We start from the raw sequence: 14,687 nt of genomic DNA on the forward strand, positions 1-14,687 counted from the left end.
TAAAAAGTTTCAGGACACTTCCCGATCACAAAGACACATACTGAGTCATTTATTTTGGAACATGAGTGACCTTCGTGCGCTCCCTGTCCACACTCAGCCTTTTCATGTGGCCTTTGTCCTCACCATGTTGTTCCACAGAGCGGCCGCCATGCTCGAGTGTCCGCGCTCGCTGAAGTGGAAGCAGTCCTCTGAAAAGTACGACGTGTCGGCGCGGCCGTCCTGAAAGAGAGGCCGAGCGAGCGTGAGGAGACTTGAATACAAAAAAAACACTGTCCCATGAAATGCGTTTAAAAGAGGGCAGGGAAGAGCTTACAGCGTTCACAGGGACGATGGAGTTTTTGAAATAAGGCTGCGTCACCACGGCAAAATCCTCCCGGCCGTCGTAGCGACCGCTGTAAACCAGTTTCTCCGTCTCAACCTGGAAGAAACAAGGCGAGCACTGAGTAAAGATGGCGTTTCTGAGTGATTTAAGGCAAGACACTGGAGGGGGGAATGAAATTGCTGTAAATCACTGACTTATTTCTTCTCCAATATTTGATATTTACATTTGACGAGTTATGTGGAGTTAGTCTTTAAAAATGCAAAACCCCGCAGCATGTGGTCCATTATGTATAATAAACAAAGTGCTGTGCTGTCTTTTGAAAAGTTAAACAGTTCGATAAATCAGGTTAAAGGGGCTAGATGCAAGTTGGCCATTTTATACTCACTACTGCCAGCTCAGGTCATACGTGTAACTGCAGCTTCTATATTAAGCTTGTGCATGACGGCACTTCGGACATTGGTGGAACATGTAGGGCAGGGGTTGGCAAGTTTGCTCGGTGGAGGGCCGGTTTTCTTCATTGTCAAAAGACCAAGGGCCGGACCCTCCACTTGAAGGATTTGAAGTAAAGCATCACTTTCTATTATGCCAGTGTTGTACATCATATACACTGTAAAAAGGTCCATTTAAATTAGATAAATTACTTAAAATCACTTGAATAAAGGTTTTTTATGTTAAATTTATGTCGGTTTGAACTAATCTAAGATCAGATAAAAACGCTAATGCCAATGGAACAAATAGAAATCCCACTGGAAATCAGGAAAATTCACTTTTACTGTAAAAAATATTGATCATTCACTTGAAATTATACAAAATAATCTGAATTAAGAAAAAACTTGTGCTTGTTCCATTGGCAAGAATAGGTTTTATCTGCTCTAAGGCCAGACCAAATCTACTCCAACTTTAGATTTAATCTCTTAATTCAAATAGATTTAAGTCATTTCTACCTATAGATGAGTAGTCTTTTAGGATTATGGCTTATAAGGGTGCTCTTTTAAGACATTTTAAGGAATTAACAGTATTTTTCACATTTCTAGAGTACTTTTACACGCATTTGATCTCTGATTTGGGTCATAATATTTCTCAAAATCATCTCGAGGGCCAGAGTTTGATGATGAAGGGCCGGTTTTGGCCCCCGGGCCTGATGTTGCCTACCCCTGGAAAAGTTCCGATTCACATTCAAGGTAGGAACTTGATTCAGTGAAATAACGACACATATCATTGTGTAGATAAGACTACTGTCATTTCTGGACTACAAGCAGCTACTTTTATCACATGCTTTGAACCTTACGGCTAATTTAATGATTGATTAATGATTTTAATGGTCATACTGAATATTGTGTCATGTTACCAATAACAATGCTCCTAAATTTAAATTTAATATGAGTGAGTCCAAAAAGACTCCGACTTGAGAAAGACAACAGCTGAAGAACTCACGCGGTTCCTTTGGGACGTATCCCACTCATCTGCACAATAACTCTCACCTGGAGCTCCTGGTTGATGCGTTTGATTTCAGCCAGTTCTGGAGACTCGTCGCTGGGAGTCAGGAAGCAGGTGCAGATGAACCTGAGGTCCACAGAAGCACATGCTTAATTTACAGGAGGTCCAGGTTCCATTAGCGCCAGGACTAATATTAACCTCACAAGAAGTCTCGGTCTGGGTACCGTTAGGTTTTTTTCAATACCAATCTTTTAACCATACTTGGTTTTCGACACCGATACCTGAACGATACCTGAACGATTCTTTTCCCGATACCTACAGTATACAAAAAGCTTTGTCATCCAGAACCAGAAAACAGAATGGAAGATCTGCATATTTGCAATATCGGGTTCATCTCCAATGTCAAGAAATGTGTGAAAAATTGGGGAGGGGGTGAAATAGGGAAAATATTTTTTTTTTTTTATTATTATTATTATTATTATTATTATTATTATTATTATTTAAAAAAAATGAGAAAACAATTGTGTGTGTGTGTGTGTGTGGGGGGGGGGGATTCATATATCGGGCCAAAATGGGAAAAAGTAATGTTATTTTACATGGATTAGAAACTTCAGATCAAGTTGTTTTATGCTTTTTATGAATTTTTACACAGCTTTTTGTAAATTTCCCGTTTTAAACACTGCAAAAAAAATAAACGATGTCTTGATCATTTTGACTTGCCAAGTAAAAAAAAAAACAATTTCAAGTGCATTGAGATTCATGATCTAAAATGAAGCGCCAAGATATGTTTTTTTTTCTTAATTTAAGCGCATTAATACATTCATTGGCAGATTTACTTCACAAACCTATTCATTTCAAGGCATTTTGAGCACATTTGACTTCTCTCAAGATTATGTTTTGCAGTGAAATCTCGCAAATTAGCTTCTTTTTTCTCATAATTGCGTGTTTAAAAATAAAAATCTACTCTCCAATATGTGTTTTCTTTGTCTCTAATGACCCCAATACACCGTCGTAAGTGTGAATTACGTGACAAATAAACCATACATGTCATACGTATGTGTTAACTGTATTTACTGAATTCTTACTGTTGCAACACGCTGCACCCAAGACTGTCCCCCTTGACCCTGCGAAGGCCGTCGATCTGAAGGATCTCCAGCACATTGACCAGGACCCTGGGAACCTAGTGAGAGATGTCAGCATGAGACAAAAAAGAATGACAGGTCAACAAGAAACGGAGGGCTTTTTGGGTAAACTTCACCTCATCGTAGAGCAGGTCCAGGCTTGTCCTCATGTGGAGGCTGTACTTCTCGGGAGACAGTGAAGCCTGGGAAGATTTGCTCAGATTAATACGGCGCACAGTGTGAAACCTTCATATGTTACCGATGACTTTTCTCGCAACTTCCTTTTTTTTTGGCCAGACAGTGTATTCGGAACACTACTTTTTACTTCAACTTGAGTTTATAAGTAAGGCCACTCTTAACTTGAGTAAATAAGTTTGCTGCACAACCCATTGTGAAGATTATCGAGTATTATTTCAACACTGCAAAAAGTTATCTGGAAACAAGTCCTAAAATAAATCTTTCATTTGAGAGTCGAATTTCAAGAAATCTGTCCCTGGGGCATCACCGCACTCAAAATGTTAAAGGGGGGGGGGGGTATTGTGCAAAAATCGACTTTTTCAAGCTTTACATCATGTTATTATGTCACTCCCTCATTAAAAACATGCCTGAAGTGTTGCCTTGGCACATTCACGTATTTTTGAGTAATCTGTACAAACTCTGATGGCGGCCATTTTAGGGATAGGTTTGCCTGAGTCCTCCTAGGAACGCCCCCACCTCCTGGAGACGCCTCCGAGCTTTCGTCACCAGCCGAGTAACCAACCACTGCTCCTCAGCAGAGCCCCCTCCCCACTGATGCCACAGACAGCGTGTGGAGGGGGCGTGTCGGAAAGGGTCAGAGGTTCTTAAAGAGACAGAGGCCTATTTCAAGACATTCACTACAGCCATTTTGAGAGAGACATTTTATACAAGGCAGTTATTCTAATTTACTGCATTTACAGACCAACAGAAGGTTTGTCATCATTGTAGTGTGATATAGACTGGTGCTGTGTGATTGAAAAAAGCAGAATACCCCCTCTTTAATTTACTTGAAATAAAACAATTTAACTTTCAATATCTTGCCCTATGGACAGATTCTTGACATTGGAGTCTCAAATGAAAGATAAATTTACTTATTTCAAGAAAGTTTCACTTATTTCGAGATGACTTTTTGCAGTGTACATAAAGGAACTAGTAAGAAAGAATAAATAAATGTGTGCTTTGAAATGTTTAGAGATATCAATTTGAAACCTTTGCTATAAGTTAATGACATGAATATGAGGAAAAAACATATATTTTATATTTTCATACACCCTAAGATTTAAGGCATAACTACATTTTAAAAATGGCCAAAAATGAATAATGGATAGAGCCAATCCTAAAAGGAGTTTGGTCTGTTTTTGCTTCACTTTGAAATGAAAACAAAGATGTTAAAGTACAAAACTGAAACCAAGCTGCTGGGAGTTTTTGTGGATTGTAAATTTAACTGGACCAAACATATAGAAATGATAGGGGTAAAAATGGCAAGGGCAATCTCAATGATAAAAAGATACAAGCACTGTCTTACACAGCAATCTACTAAACTAATCACACAAGCGCTGGTACTGTCCTACTTGGACTATTGCCCAACAGTCTGGTCAAATGCAACATCTGAAGGGATAAAAACCTCACAAGTATTACAGAACCGAGCAGCTGGAATGGTGCTGTGACTACATGACAAGCACAAAAGAAATCCTGAGTAAACTAAAATGGTTGTCAGTGAAAAACAGACTCTTGTACTCTTTGTTATCCTCAGTAAGAAGTATTGTGTCGACTAGATGTCCAAAGATCACTTATGAAAATCTCCTGTTCAGCCACGAGAAACACAAATATAAAACCAGACATGCAACAGCCAGAAAGTTTCTCTTGCCAACAGTAAGATGGAATAGCATCACGAGGACCTTTACATACAGAGCTATGCAGGCATGGACTGGACTTCTAGACAGTCTAACGCTAGTGGAGGACGAGAAGAGATTTACATTTTTACTGAGAAAACTCTTACAAACAAATATGTATTGAATTTGGCGAATGAACGTGTCATGTGAGATTCCTTTCTGAATGCAAATATGTACTACTTTTATAGGATTTTAGTAGGATATACAGATGTATTGATGCGCATTTTGTATGGATTTAAATACTGTTTATACCTTTTGTGAATGGATTGAGTGGGACCCCAGGAAGAATAGCGACAGCATGACTGCGCTAATGGGGATCCTTTCAATAAACAATAAACAATAAACAATAAAACTAGCCATAAATCTCCAAACGGACTCCATAAAAAGACCTGCCGTGCTTCCATTACATTGATTCTGTAGTAATGCTAGTGTCCGTCAGACTGTTCATACGGCCGCGCTTCCGCTTCCACTGCTGTAGTTATTTTGTGCTAAAGAGGGAATGTGTGGCTGGTGTGCCGTCGCTCGCAGCACAAAGGCCTCTCTATGGCGGAGGAAGTGAGGGCTTTGAAGTGACAGAATACTCTCATTCACATTTCATTTGGACAATAACACAAACAAGAGCTCGGTGCTTGTGCCGCCGGCTAGAGCGCAGTGATGTCATGACACAAATCCCACTCAGTATTACCAGCTCTGACACAACACACACTCGGATCTTCAGGAAACGCATTCATGTGTTAGGAAACGTTGCAAATGAGACTCCCAGACAGGTCGCTGTACCGGGAAGAAAAGGAATCGGCTTGGAATTTTCTCTCCTTCCAGTTATGTTAAAGAAAAAGCAAGGTTTTTTCACTCATAGTTTGTGGTTGTGTGAAGCCAGAATGACCCTGATCAAAAGTTTGCATCCTCTGGTGATCTTGGCCTGATAAGATGCACACAAGTGGACACAAACAGGTTGGAATGGCTGCTAAAGGTCAGCATCCTCACCTGTGATCTGTGTTTGTAATTATTACAGTGCTGGACTGATGTTTCTGGTTTCTTAGTCATGAGGAAAGCAAAAGAATTGTCAGAGGATCTGCAAGAAAGGGTAGTTGAACTGTATAAAATGGGAAAGGGATATAAAAACTATATCCAAGGTACTGAGAGTATCAATCGGCAGTGTTCAAACAAAAAGTAGAAGTAGAAGATGCAGGATTCTGTTGAAACCAAACCACGGTCAGGTCGACCAACACAAATTTCAGCAACGATTGCCAAAAAATAAAATAAAAAACAAGCGATAACTTCAGGTGAAATACAGGGCACTCTAAATAAAAAAGTTGTGTCGCTGCTTCAAGATGCACAATAAAGATTCACTTAATGAAAAATGGACCGCATGGCCAAGTCACCATGAAGAAAGCCATTACTTCACTCTAAAGCACAAGGCCATGTGGACCTCTCATTGGCTACAGCAGAAAAAAAGTGAAGGTTCTGGAGTGACCATCTCGGTCTCCTGACATCAATATTATTCTCAAACGTGCACTTTATGCAAGACAGCCCAAGATTTATAGGAACTGGAGGCTTTTTGCCAAAAAGAATGGTCAATTTTACCATTTGAGGTAATAAAGAGGCCCATCTACAACTACCACAAAAGAATCCAAACTGCCATCAATGTTATAGGGGGAAATAGACAGTATCAAAAACTGGGATGTGTAAACTTTTGATCAGGATCATTTTTGGCAGTTTCAATTATCATTCATATTAAGAAGAGCAAACTCAGTTGTTTGACCATATACAAGATATACAGTGGGGAAAAAAAGTATTTGGCCAAAATCCAATAGAATGTCTATGTGAAACTGACCAAATATTTTTTCCCCCCACTGTATAATAATAAAGGCATCAGTTAGTATATGTATATTATTTAGATATTTTGCTATTAATAGATCAGATACGCCCCTCCTGGAACCGCCACCTTAACGTGGTGGAGGGATTTGAGCACCCGAATGATCCTGGGGGCTCTGTGCCCCTGGTAGGGTCTCGAAGGGGAAAGAGGTCCTAGGTGACGGGTCGGACAAAGAGCGGTTCAGAAGCCCCTTATGAGAGACCAACAGGCCCGGTTTGAATCCTGAAGCCGTCCTCCCGTGCAATGTGATTTGGGCAGCTCCAAATCACATTGACCCGGAGACGGAAAAGTGGAAGAAAATGGATGGATGGATAGATCAGAGATAATAAACAAAACAAAAATACACAATACAAAACATGAGACACCAAAAAAACGAACAGGCCACCAGCCAGAGTCACAGGGAGGAGTGGAGAAGGAGACGGAGGAAGTGACCTGGGAATGACCCAGGAGGAAAGGGGAAACAGGGCTGCACCCGCACGGGAAGTTGACCCGCAAAACTAAAAATGCTTTAGGAAATGCGGGTTACATTCAGTAATGTCAAATCAGATTCAAATTCTAGTAAAATTATAAATGTGTCCACTTTTAAAAGTACTTAAAAGGCTCTGAAATGAGTAAAGTATTACATAAAATTGACAAAAGTACCAAAAATGTGTACTTTTTATCCCTTTGTTACTTTTCCCCACCAGTTCTACTCGGATTCCGACTCCACACGGTCAGTTTGAAGAGAAACAAGTACTCACTCGGTCATTGCAGTACTGGCACAGGTCATTGCCTCCAATAAAGAGCGTGACCAGCTTCCAGTCGTTCTCAAAGTCGACAGACTAGAGAGTGTAAACAAACACTCGTTAATATTTGACGAAGCTCCAGTTTCCGTGTGAAAGTGGTTTTCAACCTACGGCGTCGCTCTTCATGGCGTCAATGAGACGTCTGACTTGGGCTGGGATTCCTCTGCATGAAGAGAGAGATTCATTTAAAGTGTATATGACACATTAGACACAATTGCTTCTAAAACATAGTTAGCATAATTATATTTAAGATTTTGCTTAAAATTGTACCCAGTTTTCTTTATTTTGACCATTTTTTGTGATGTTTATCGTTTCAGTTCCTTATTGGACACTGACAGGAAGTGACATAGATGTAGGCAAACAATTTTAAACTGTTGCCATGCCGACCATGTTAGGTTAATGGGAAATAAATGACTAAACATCAACAATACATTTTTTTATTCATTAATATGAGCTGTATGTGACCCAGGTATGTAATGGCTTACTTAATCAAAAACAAAAAGGTGCCAGATATTATGACTACAGTCCCAAACTAATTGTACTAAAACCATCATACATCTATTACACTATCTTTTGATTTAATAAGTCAATACATTTGATCTCTCTATCCAGGATTGGATTTCAGCAAAGACAAAACATATTTTAAGCTATAATTAAAACAAATACTTTTAATTTTTTTGTTCCTTTTTGGAGCCCATTTATAGACAAAATATAATGACTGTCTGACCTTAATGGTAGGAAATAGGAAATCTCACAGGGCCTCAAGCTTTGGGTTGCCAGATCCAACAACTAACGCGTGCAGACCATGAACTGAAAAGTGTGCAGCATCAGGCAACCGAGTCGAATAATCCGAGGCTTACGCTATTTTGGCTCCGGACACGGCCATGTTGAATTTGCTCCGGGTGCTCCCCTGTCCCAGCGACATGCCTTTCAAGTCAGGGTTGAACTTTCTAAGGATGTCTGTCAAAAGCAGAGCAGATCAGTGTAGCGGGGGCGCCCTCTAGTGGGACATTGTCAACATAACATCGGTCAAAGCTTACTTGGTAGTGTAGTGACGGTCTCCAGTGCCTTATCACCTCCAATGCTTGACAAACAAAATACAAACAGACTTCAAGTCACTTACACTGACAAATGTCTCACACTACAGTCTTAAACTATGCAAAAAAGTCTAAACCAGGCCCAGCCCAGGACTAAAGGATCAACTACACTTGGAATCAATAACAGACTCGAAATTAAACAAAAGTAAATGTAGAGTAGCGCCATGCATGTCCCTTACCTCCAAGACACGCCTTTGTACTCTGTCCGGAGCTGGAGAAGGTTCTTGGCTTTCGCCCCAAAGCCGGTCTGTGAATAACATAAACAAAGCTGTTGTGTTGAAGCTGGACAGTGTGAGCGGGTCACAGTGACGCGGGCGTGAACGTACTGTGAGGGAATCTCCCAGAGCGCCGACCACTTTGATATCAGCCGGCCGCAACCTGTGGACTATCAGAGAATGGGCGGTCAATACTGTACATGTTTGAGCGTGTGTTTTTTTGTTACTTGTTTACCATTGTCCAACTCGAGACACACAAAAATACATATGGTGTGATGTTGAATCTGAAGTGAAGTACCTGATGTTGGCACAGATTCGGACGGAGCTGTATCCACACAGGAGAAATCGCTGCCCCAGTTCTAAAAGTGAGACAGGCATGAGTTTTTTTTAATAAAGGTCAGGGGCGGACTGGGACTGAAAAACAGCCCTGGACTCTGACCAGCCTGGCCCAAATTAGCGAATTGTGACACTTCCACAAATACATATTTTAACCTCTTACCACCCGCCTTAACATTAACGAGTGCATTTTCCCCAGTTCGGCTTTTCATTATTATTTTTTTTGATTGGCATCATCAGCAAAAAGAAAGTGAAAGGTGGTCGTAGAAACAGAAGCAAAATCATTCATATAAATAATAAATAATAATGGTCCCAAAATTGAACCTTGTGGCACACCATACTCCACGGAATTCCTTTTAGATTCATGTTTTTTTATACTGGGCTTTACCCAAATCTAAAAGCTTCTCGACTGGAGATCAACAATGTAACGCCTCATTTAAAAGCTAAGACCTACAAAAGTGATGGAAACTTTTCGTCACGTCGCCACATTTTTGTCATATTTTTGTTGTTTTTTAAATTATTTTTTCTATCATTTTTTGTTTTGTTTTTCTCACGTTTTTGTTGACTTTTCATCCTCTTTTTGTCGCTATTTTGATGCTTTTCTTTTTAGCTTTTAGATTTGGGTAAAGCTTGGTTTAGGCGGGACTAGTGGCCCTAGAGCCAGTGGCCCTTCTGTGCTCTTCCAGAATGGACATATGGCCAGTCCGCCCCTGATAAAGGTGATGTTGAAAAACCACAGAATATTTTTCAATACCTTTCTTTTCAATAGAGAAAAACAAGTGTGTTTCATGTAAAAAAAAATATATTTTGGATTGTGGCCCTATTTCCACATTTGTTAGAGTCTCCTGCAGTGAAGTGTTTATATCCTCAGTAAAGTTTGAATATATTGTAGGTAAATAACAAACAGCTGCTGGTTTTCTGCCACACACTGGTTCAATATTTACTTATTAACAAGATACAGCTAACTCTCCATAAGAATAAACAAGGACAGGAAACAGGAAGTTAGTTATGCTGCGTTTCAGGCAACTGATGAATTTCCGACCTCCAACAAGGAAAATTGCCTGTAAACTCCGCTAAAACACACGGATATGACCAGAGTGGTCCAAGTTCACATACAAGATGGAGACAGCAATGGAATGTAAAACTGTGATGCTTTTCAGGCCCGAGGTGGACGCTTGTGCTTATTGAAGTTTGACGCCTGTCACTGAGGATCAAGACCAATGGCTGCTGGCTGCTCTGCTTTTTTTTGACGACGACACGATGGGGCCGCCATTGTTCCGCCATTGCTGTAGTACCTGATTATCGCCACTAGTCCCCCGTTGGAATGCATTGCACTTTAGACACGTTAAAAACTACTTTAAAGAGGTGGTATTATGCTTTCTTCAATCACATAGCACCAGTCTATAGCACACTACAATGATGACCAAACCTTCTGTTGGTCTGTAAATGCAGTAAATTAGAATAACTGCCTTGTATAAAATTGCTCTTTGAAAATGGCTGTAGTGAATGTCTTGAAATAGGCCTCTGTCTCTTTAAGAACCTCTGACCCTTTCAGACACGCCCCCTCCACACGCTGTCTGTGGCATCAGTGGGGAGGGGGTTCTGCTGAGGAGCAGTGGTTGGTTACTCGGCTGGTGACGAAAGCTCGGAGGCGTCTCCAGGAGGTGGGGGCGTTCCTAGGAGGACTCAGGCAAACCTATCCCTAAAATGGCCGCCATCAGAGTTTTTACAGATTACTCAAAAATACGTGAATGTGCCAAGGCAACACTTCAGGCATGTTTTTAATGAGGGAACGACATAACAACATGAAGGAAAGCTTGAAAAAGTCGATTTAGCATAATACCCCCCCTTTAAAATACTTTGACACTACAGTGTGCTAGATGGATTTACCAGTAGTGACTTAACAGCTTACAGAGTTGCTCCACGCCATTTTTATTTTATTTCTAATTTGCAATCATTGAATTCTCTGAGGTCGAAATTTGACATTTTGAAAAAATGCATAATGTTTCTGATGTAACTGCACATGGAGCCTGTAAAGATAAATATTCATATTGTGGCTGCTCTGGGTTTTAAAACTATGTGCTGTGCTGTGATTGATGTGGATGTTTCCTGCTTGGACACTGATGCAGGAGCTGGCTCACAATGAAACTTACTGTAACAGGGGGAGGAACCGTGGGAGGGCCGGCAAACGTGTAATTACTGTTGAGAGCTGTCTTTATAAACGGGCTGGTCTGTAACAAGAGAACACATGTGGAAAGCATTCACGGCACATCGCATCCGTTTGTGAAAGACCTGACCTCGGATGGACACTTGAGATCGATCCCCTGGGTGAAGTCCTGGGTGTCCGTCTTGTTACCAACTGGCTCCAGCTGGAGAGAAAAAAGAGAGATGTCAGTTTAAAATTGCTACTCCTCACCGTTAGCTTTTTAGGGCAGGGCAGAGGACCATGTTGTTCCACAGCGCACGGGCCATGAGCGTGTGAGCCTTCTGACTGAGGTGGAAGCAGTCGGGGGAGAAGTAGGAGCGATCAGGGCGGCCATCCTGGGAAAAAGGACACAGAGTAGAGTTATTTACTGAAACCAATTCAAAACTTCTGCTGGAGATTGCTGACAGATACATAAGGGAAACATTTATCGCACATTGTTTCCATAGAAAAAAATTAGGAATCTTATGAGTGAAAAAGGCTGATAACAAAACAACAACAACACCAGGAAAGTCATGGGTTTGTGAAGACAGTTGGTAGAATGTAGAAAACTTTGACTGATTTCAGGACATAATCCAAAGCTATCATAAAATATTGCGCCCTATGTCTCCCTCAACCTTAGATTACAGTATTATTGCCACAGCTTTTATGTTTTTGTGCTGTTTTAAGAGCCTCTTCGCCAGCCCTGATGGCGCCCGAGCCTAATAATCAGTAGTCTTAATCTACTTTTTACTTTGACATTAAAACGAAGATGTTAAGGGAGAAAACGAGTAAAACATTTCAACAATACATGAAAAATGGACCATTTCACCTGCCTTTATTATTCAGTGATTATTGAAATGATTGCACTGCAAAAAGTCAATATCAAGCATTGGCTTAAATGACTTGAATTGAGGAAATGTTTCTTGTTTTGAGCGGTTTTCACTCATTTAGACACTTTTCCTGATCGGATCAAGTTTGCTTTGCTTGTTTGAGGACATTTCAGACCAGTTCTAAGGTAAATCTCGCTTGAAATAAGAAAGTAAAATTGCCAATGAGATAAGACCAATTTTCTTACCCCATTGGCAAAGGAAATGACCTGAAATAAGGACGAAATGTATCGAAACGAGTCAGAAACATCTCAGAACAAGTGAAATAATCTAGGACAAATGTCCAAGAACGTCTTAACTAGTCAAAACAGCAAAAATGTGGATTATTGTGCTCAAATTGAGATGTTTATACTGATCTAGTCAAATACTTTTTGCAGTGTGTGTAAATCAGAGACTTCCTTTTTTATTCCAAGTGAAAGTTTAACTAGCTCAAAACCTGACAGAATGTTCTGCACCTCCGTTTTGGGCAGGAACACCTCTCTGAAGAACGGCTGCAGCACAACAGTGAAGTTTTCATGCGAGTCGTAGCGGCCGGAGTCCACCAGCTCCCTCATGGCTTTCTACAGAGAACACAAACACCACTATCAACACTATTCCTTTCAGAACGTCCTCCATGTTGTTCTGCACTGCACCTGGTAGGCTCTGTTGAACTCTTCGACCTTCTGCAACTCGGCCGACCCCTCGTTTGGCTTCAGAATGCACGGGCAAACCAATCTAAACACAGAGGACATGTCTAGAGCAATCCCTCACACTGTAGCACATCAGCAGAGGTGGTCAGTGACAAAATACAGTTTTCACTTCGGCGATGTTCAACCCCTTAACTCCCACCTGAACCGAGCACATTTTCTCCAGTTTGGCTTTACCCCAGTCCAAAAGCTTCTGGAAAAAAAGATGTGAAAATAGCAACAAAACAGACGAAAACACGGATGAAAATGGGACAAAAAAGTGACGAAAAATGGATGAAAAAGTGGCAAAAATGTCACAAAAATGTCACAAGAAATTCACAAAAAATGGACGAAAAAATGACAAAAATGTGACAAAATATGACAACAACAAAAAATACAAAAAAATGACAAAAATGTGACCAAAAAAAATGACAAAAATGTGACAAAAAAATGACAAAACATTTATTAAAAAATGTACGAATAAATGACAAAAATGTGACAAAATATTTGATAAAAAATGTGACAAAAAAATGACAAAAATGTGACAAAAAAATGACAAAAATGTAACCAAATGTGACAAAAAAATGACAAAAAAATTATAAAAAATTGACGAAAAAATGACAAAAAATTCATTAACATTTGACAAAAAAATGACAAAAATTTGACACAAAAAAAAGACAAAAATTTGAGAAAATATGACAAAAAAGTTACAAAAATGAGTTGAATACCCAACAAAAAAATGATGGAAAAAAATCTGATGACGTGAGGAAAAAGATCCTCTCGGTTCAGGCGGGAGTTAAGAGGTTAATCAGGAGGCTTTCTGAACACCTCTGCCCATCACATTGCTCATCTCATATAGAGAAATGGGACTGACTTGACAAACCAGGAGGGACAGCCCAGAGTGCTGTCCTGGTGCAGCTCCCGCAGAGGGGTGATGTGGAACAGCTCCACCAGGTTCACTATGGCCCGAGGCACCTGCACACAGCACACGCTCACAGCTTTAGAAACTATTTCTACACACCTGTCGCTGACGGGACTTTTGTCATGGCTGCCATCTTGGGGGAGCACTTTGTGATTTTATCTGTGAAGGTGCTGTATAAATAAAGTTTCTTCTTCTTGTTGTTGTTTACATGGCCATGAGCTGGTTTGTTTTGGTCGCCATGTGCCAGGGTCTTTTTGCACTTATCTTCTTGAGCAGTAATAACAATCACATTAAGGATAACTGATTGACATATGTACAGTCAGATCAGATTTTCTTTATTTTATTCAGCGTAGTGATAGTAGTCGTTTTTTCTCCCCCTTGGCCATATTCTTTGCAAATTTCACGTCAGTTTCCACTGTTATGCGGATGACACCCAGCTCTACCTATCCACCAATCCCACCACTGCTCTCCCTCCCTCTTCCCTCTGTGCCTGTTTACAGGAAATCAAATCCTGGTTCTCCCTCAATTTTCTCAAGCTTAACAGTGATAAAAACCGAGGTCCTCCTCATTGGCAAGAAGTCCATCTTATCCATCAACATTGACAACTCAACAGTCCTCCCCTCCCCTCAGGTTTAGAGTCTGGGTGTCATCCTGGACAGCACTCTCTCCTTCCAGGCCCATATCAGCAACATCACCCGTTCTGCATATTTCCATCTCCGGAACATAACCCGTTAGACTACTGTAACTCACTCCTCTTTGGTCTCCCCCAAAAATCACTCCACAGACTTCAGCTCGTCCAAAACTCTGCCACCCGAAGAATCACCAGAACTCCGTCCACTCATCACATCACCCCAGTTCTTCAGCAGCTCCACTGGCTCCCCATTAAACATCGCATTCAATACAAGATCCTTCTCCTCACCTTCAAATCT

The 14,687-nt window shown here is 40.6% G+C and overlaps 1 protein-coding gene across 1 annotated transcript in view; it reads right to left on the minus strand.

The window, feature by feature from the left end:
• Positions 1 to 14,687, minus strand: part of plb1 (phospholipase B1) — a 35,787-nt gene that overhangs the window by 3,201 nt on the left and 17,899 nt on the right. Inside the window, exons 22-39 of the mRNA XM_079574208.1 lie at positions 13,711 to 13,811; positions 12,804 to 12,885; positions 12,627 to 12,731; positions 11,545 to 11,640; positions 11,397 to 11,468; positions 11,253 to 11,330; positions 9,062 to 9,122; positions 8,875 to 8,933; positions 8,728 to 8,795; positions 8,492 to 8,535; positions 8,312 to 8,411; positions 7,563 to 7,614; positions 7,407 to 7,487; positions 3,018 to 3,083; positions 2,845 to 2,939; positions 1,804 to 1,885; positions 314 to 418; positions 124 to 219 (exon numbers count right to left, since the gene is read on the minus strand). Coding sequence (XP_079430334.1) covers positions 124 to 219; positions 314 to 418; positions 1,804 to 1,885; positions 2,845 to 2,939; positions 3,018 to 3,083; positions 7,407 to 7,487; positions 7,563 to 7,614; positions 8,312 to 8,411; positions 8,492 to 8,535; positions 8,728 to 8,795; positions 8,875 to 8,933; positions 9,062 to 9,122; positions 11,253 to 11,330; positions 11,397 to 11,468; positions 11,545 to 11,640; positions 12,627 to 12,731; positions 12,804 to 12,885; positions 13,711 to 13,811 — 1,443 coding nt within the window. The remainder of the gene's footprint in view (positions 1 to 123; positions 220 to 313; positions 419 to 1,803; positions 1,886 to 2,844; positions 2,940 to 3,017; positions 3,084 to 7,406; positions 7,488 to 7,562; positions 7,615 to 8,311; positions 8,412 to 8,491; positions 8,536 to 8,727; positions 8,796 to 8,874; positions 8,934 to 9,061; positions 9,123 to 11,252; positions 11,331 to 11,396; positions 11,469 to 11,544; positions 11,641 to 12,626; positions 12,732 to 12,803; positions 12,886 to 13,710; positions 13,812 to 14,687) is intronic.

The sequence above is a fragment of the Gobius niger genome (assembly GCF_951799975.1).
Source record: "Gobius niger genome assembly, chromosome: 16".
Taxonomy (NCBI): domain Eukaryota; kingdom Metazoa; phylum Chordata; class Actinopteri; order Gobiiformes; family Gobiidae; genus Gobius; species Gobius niger.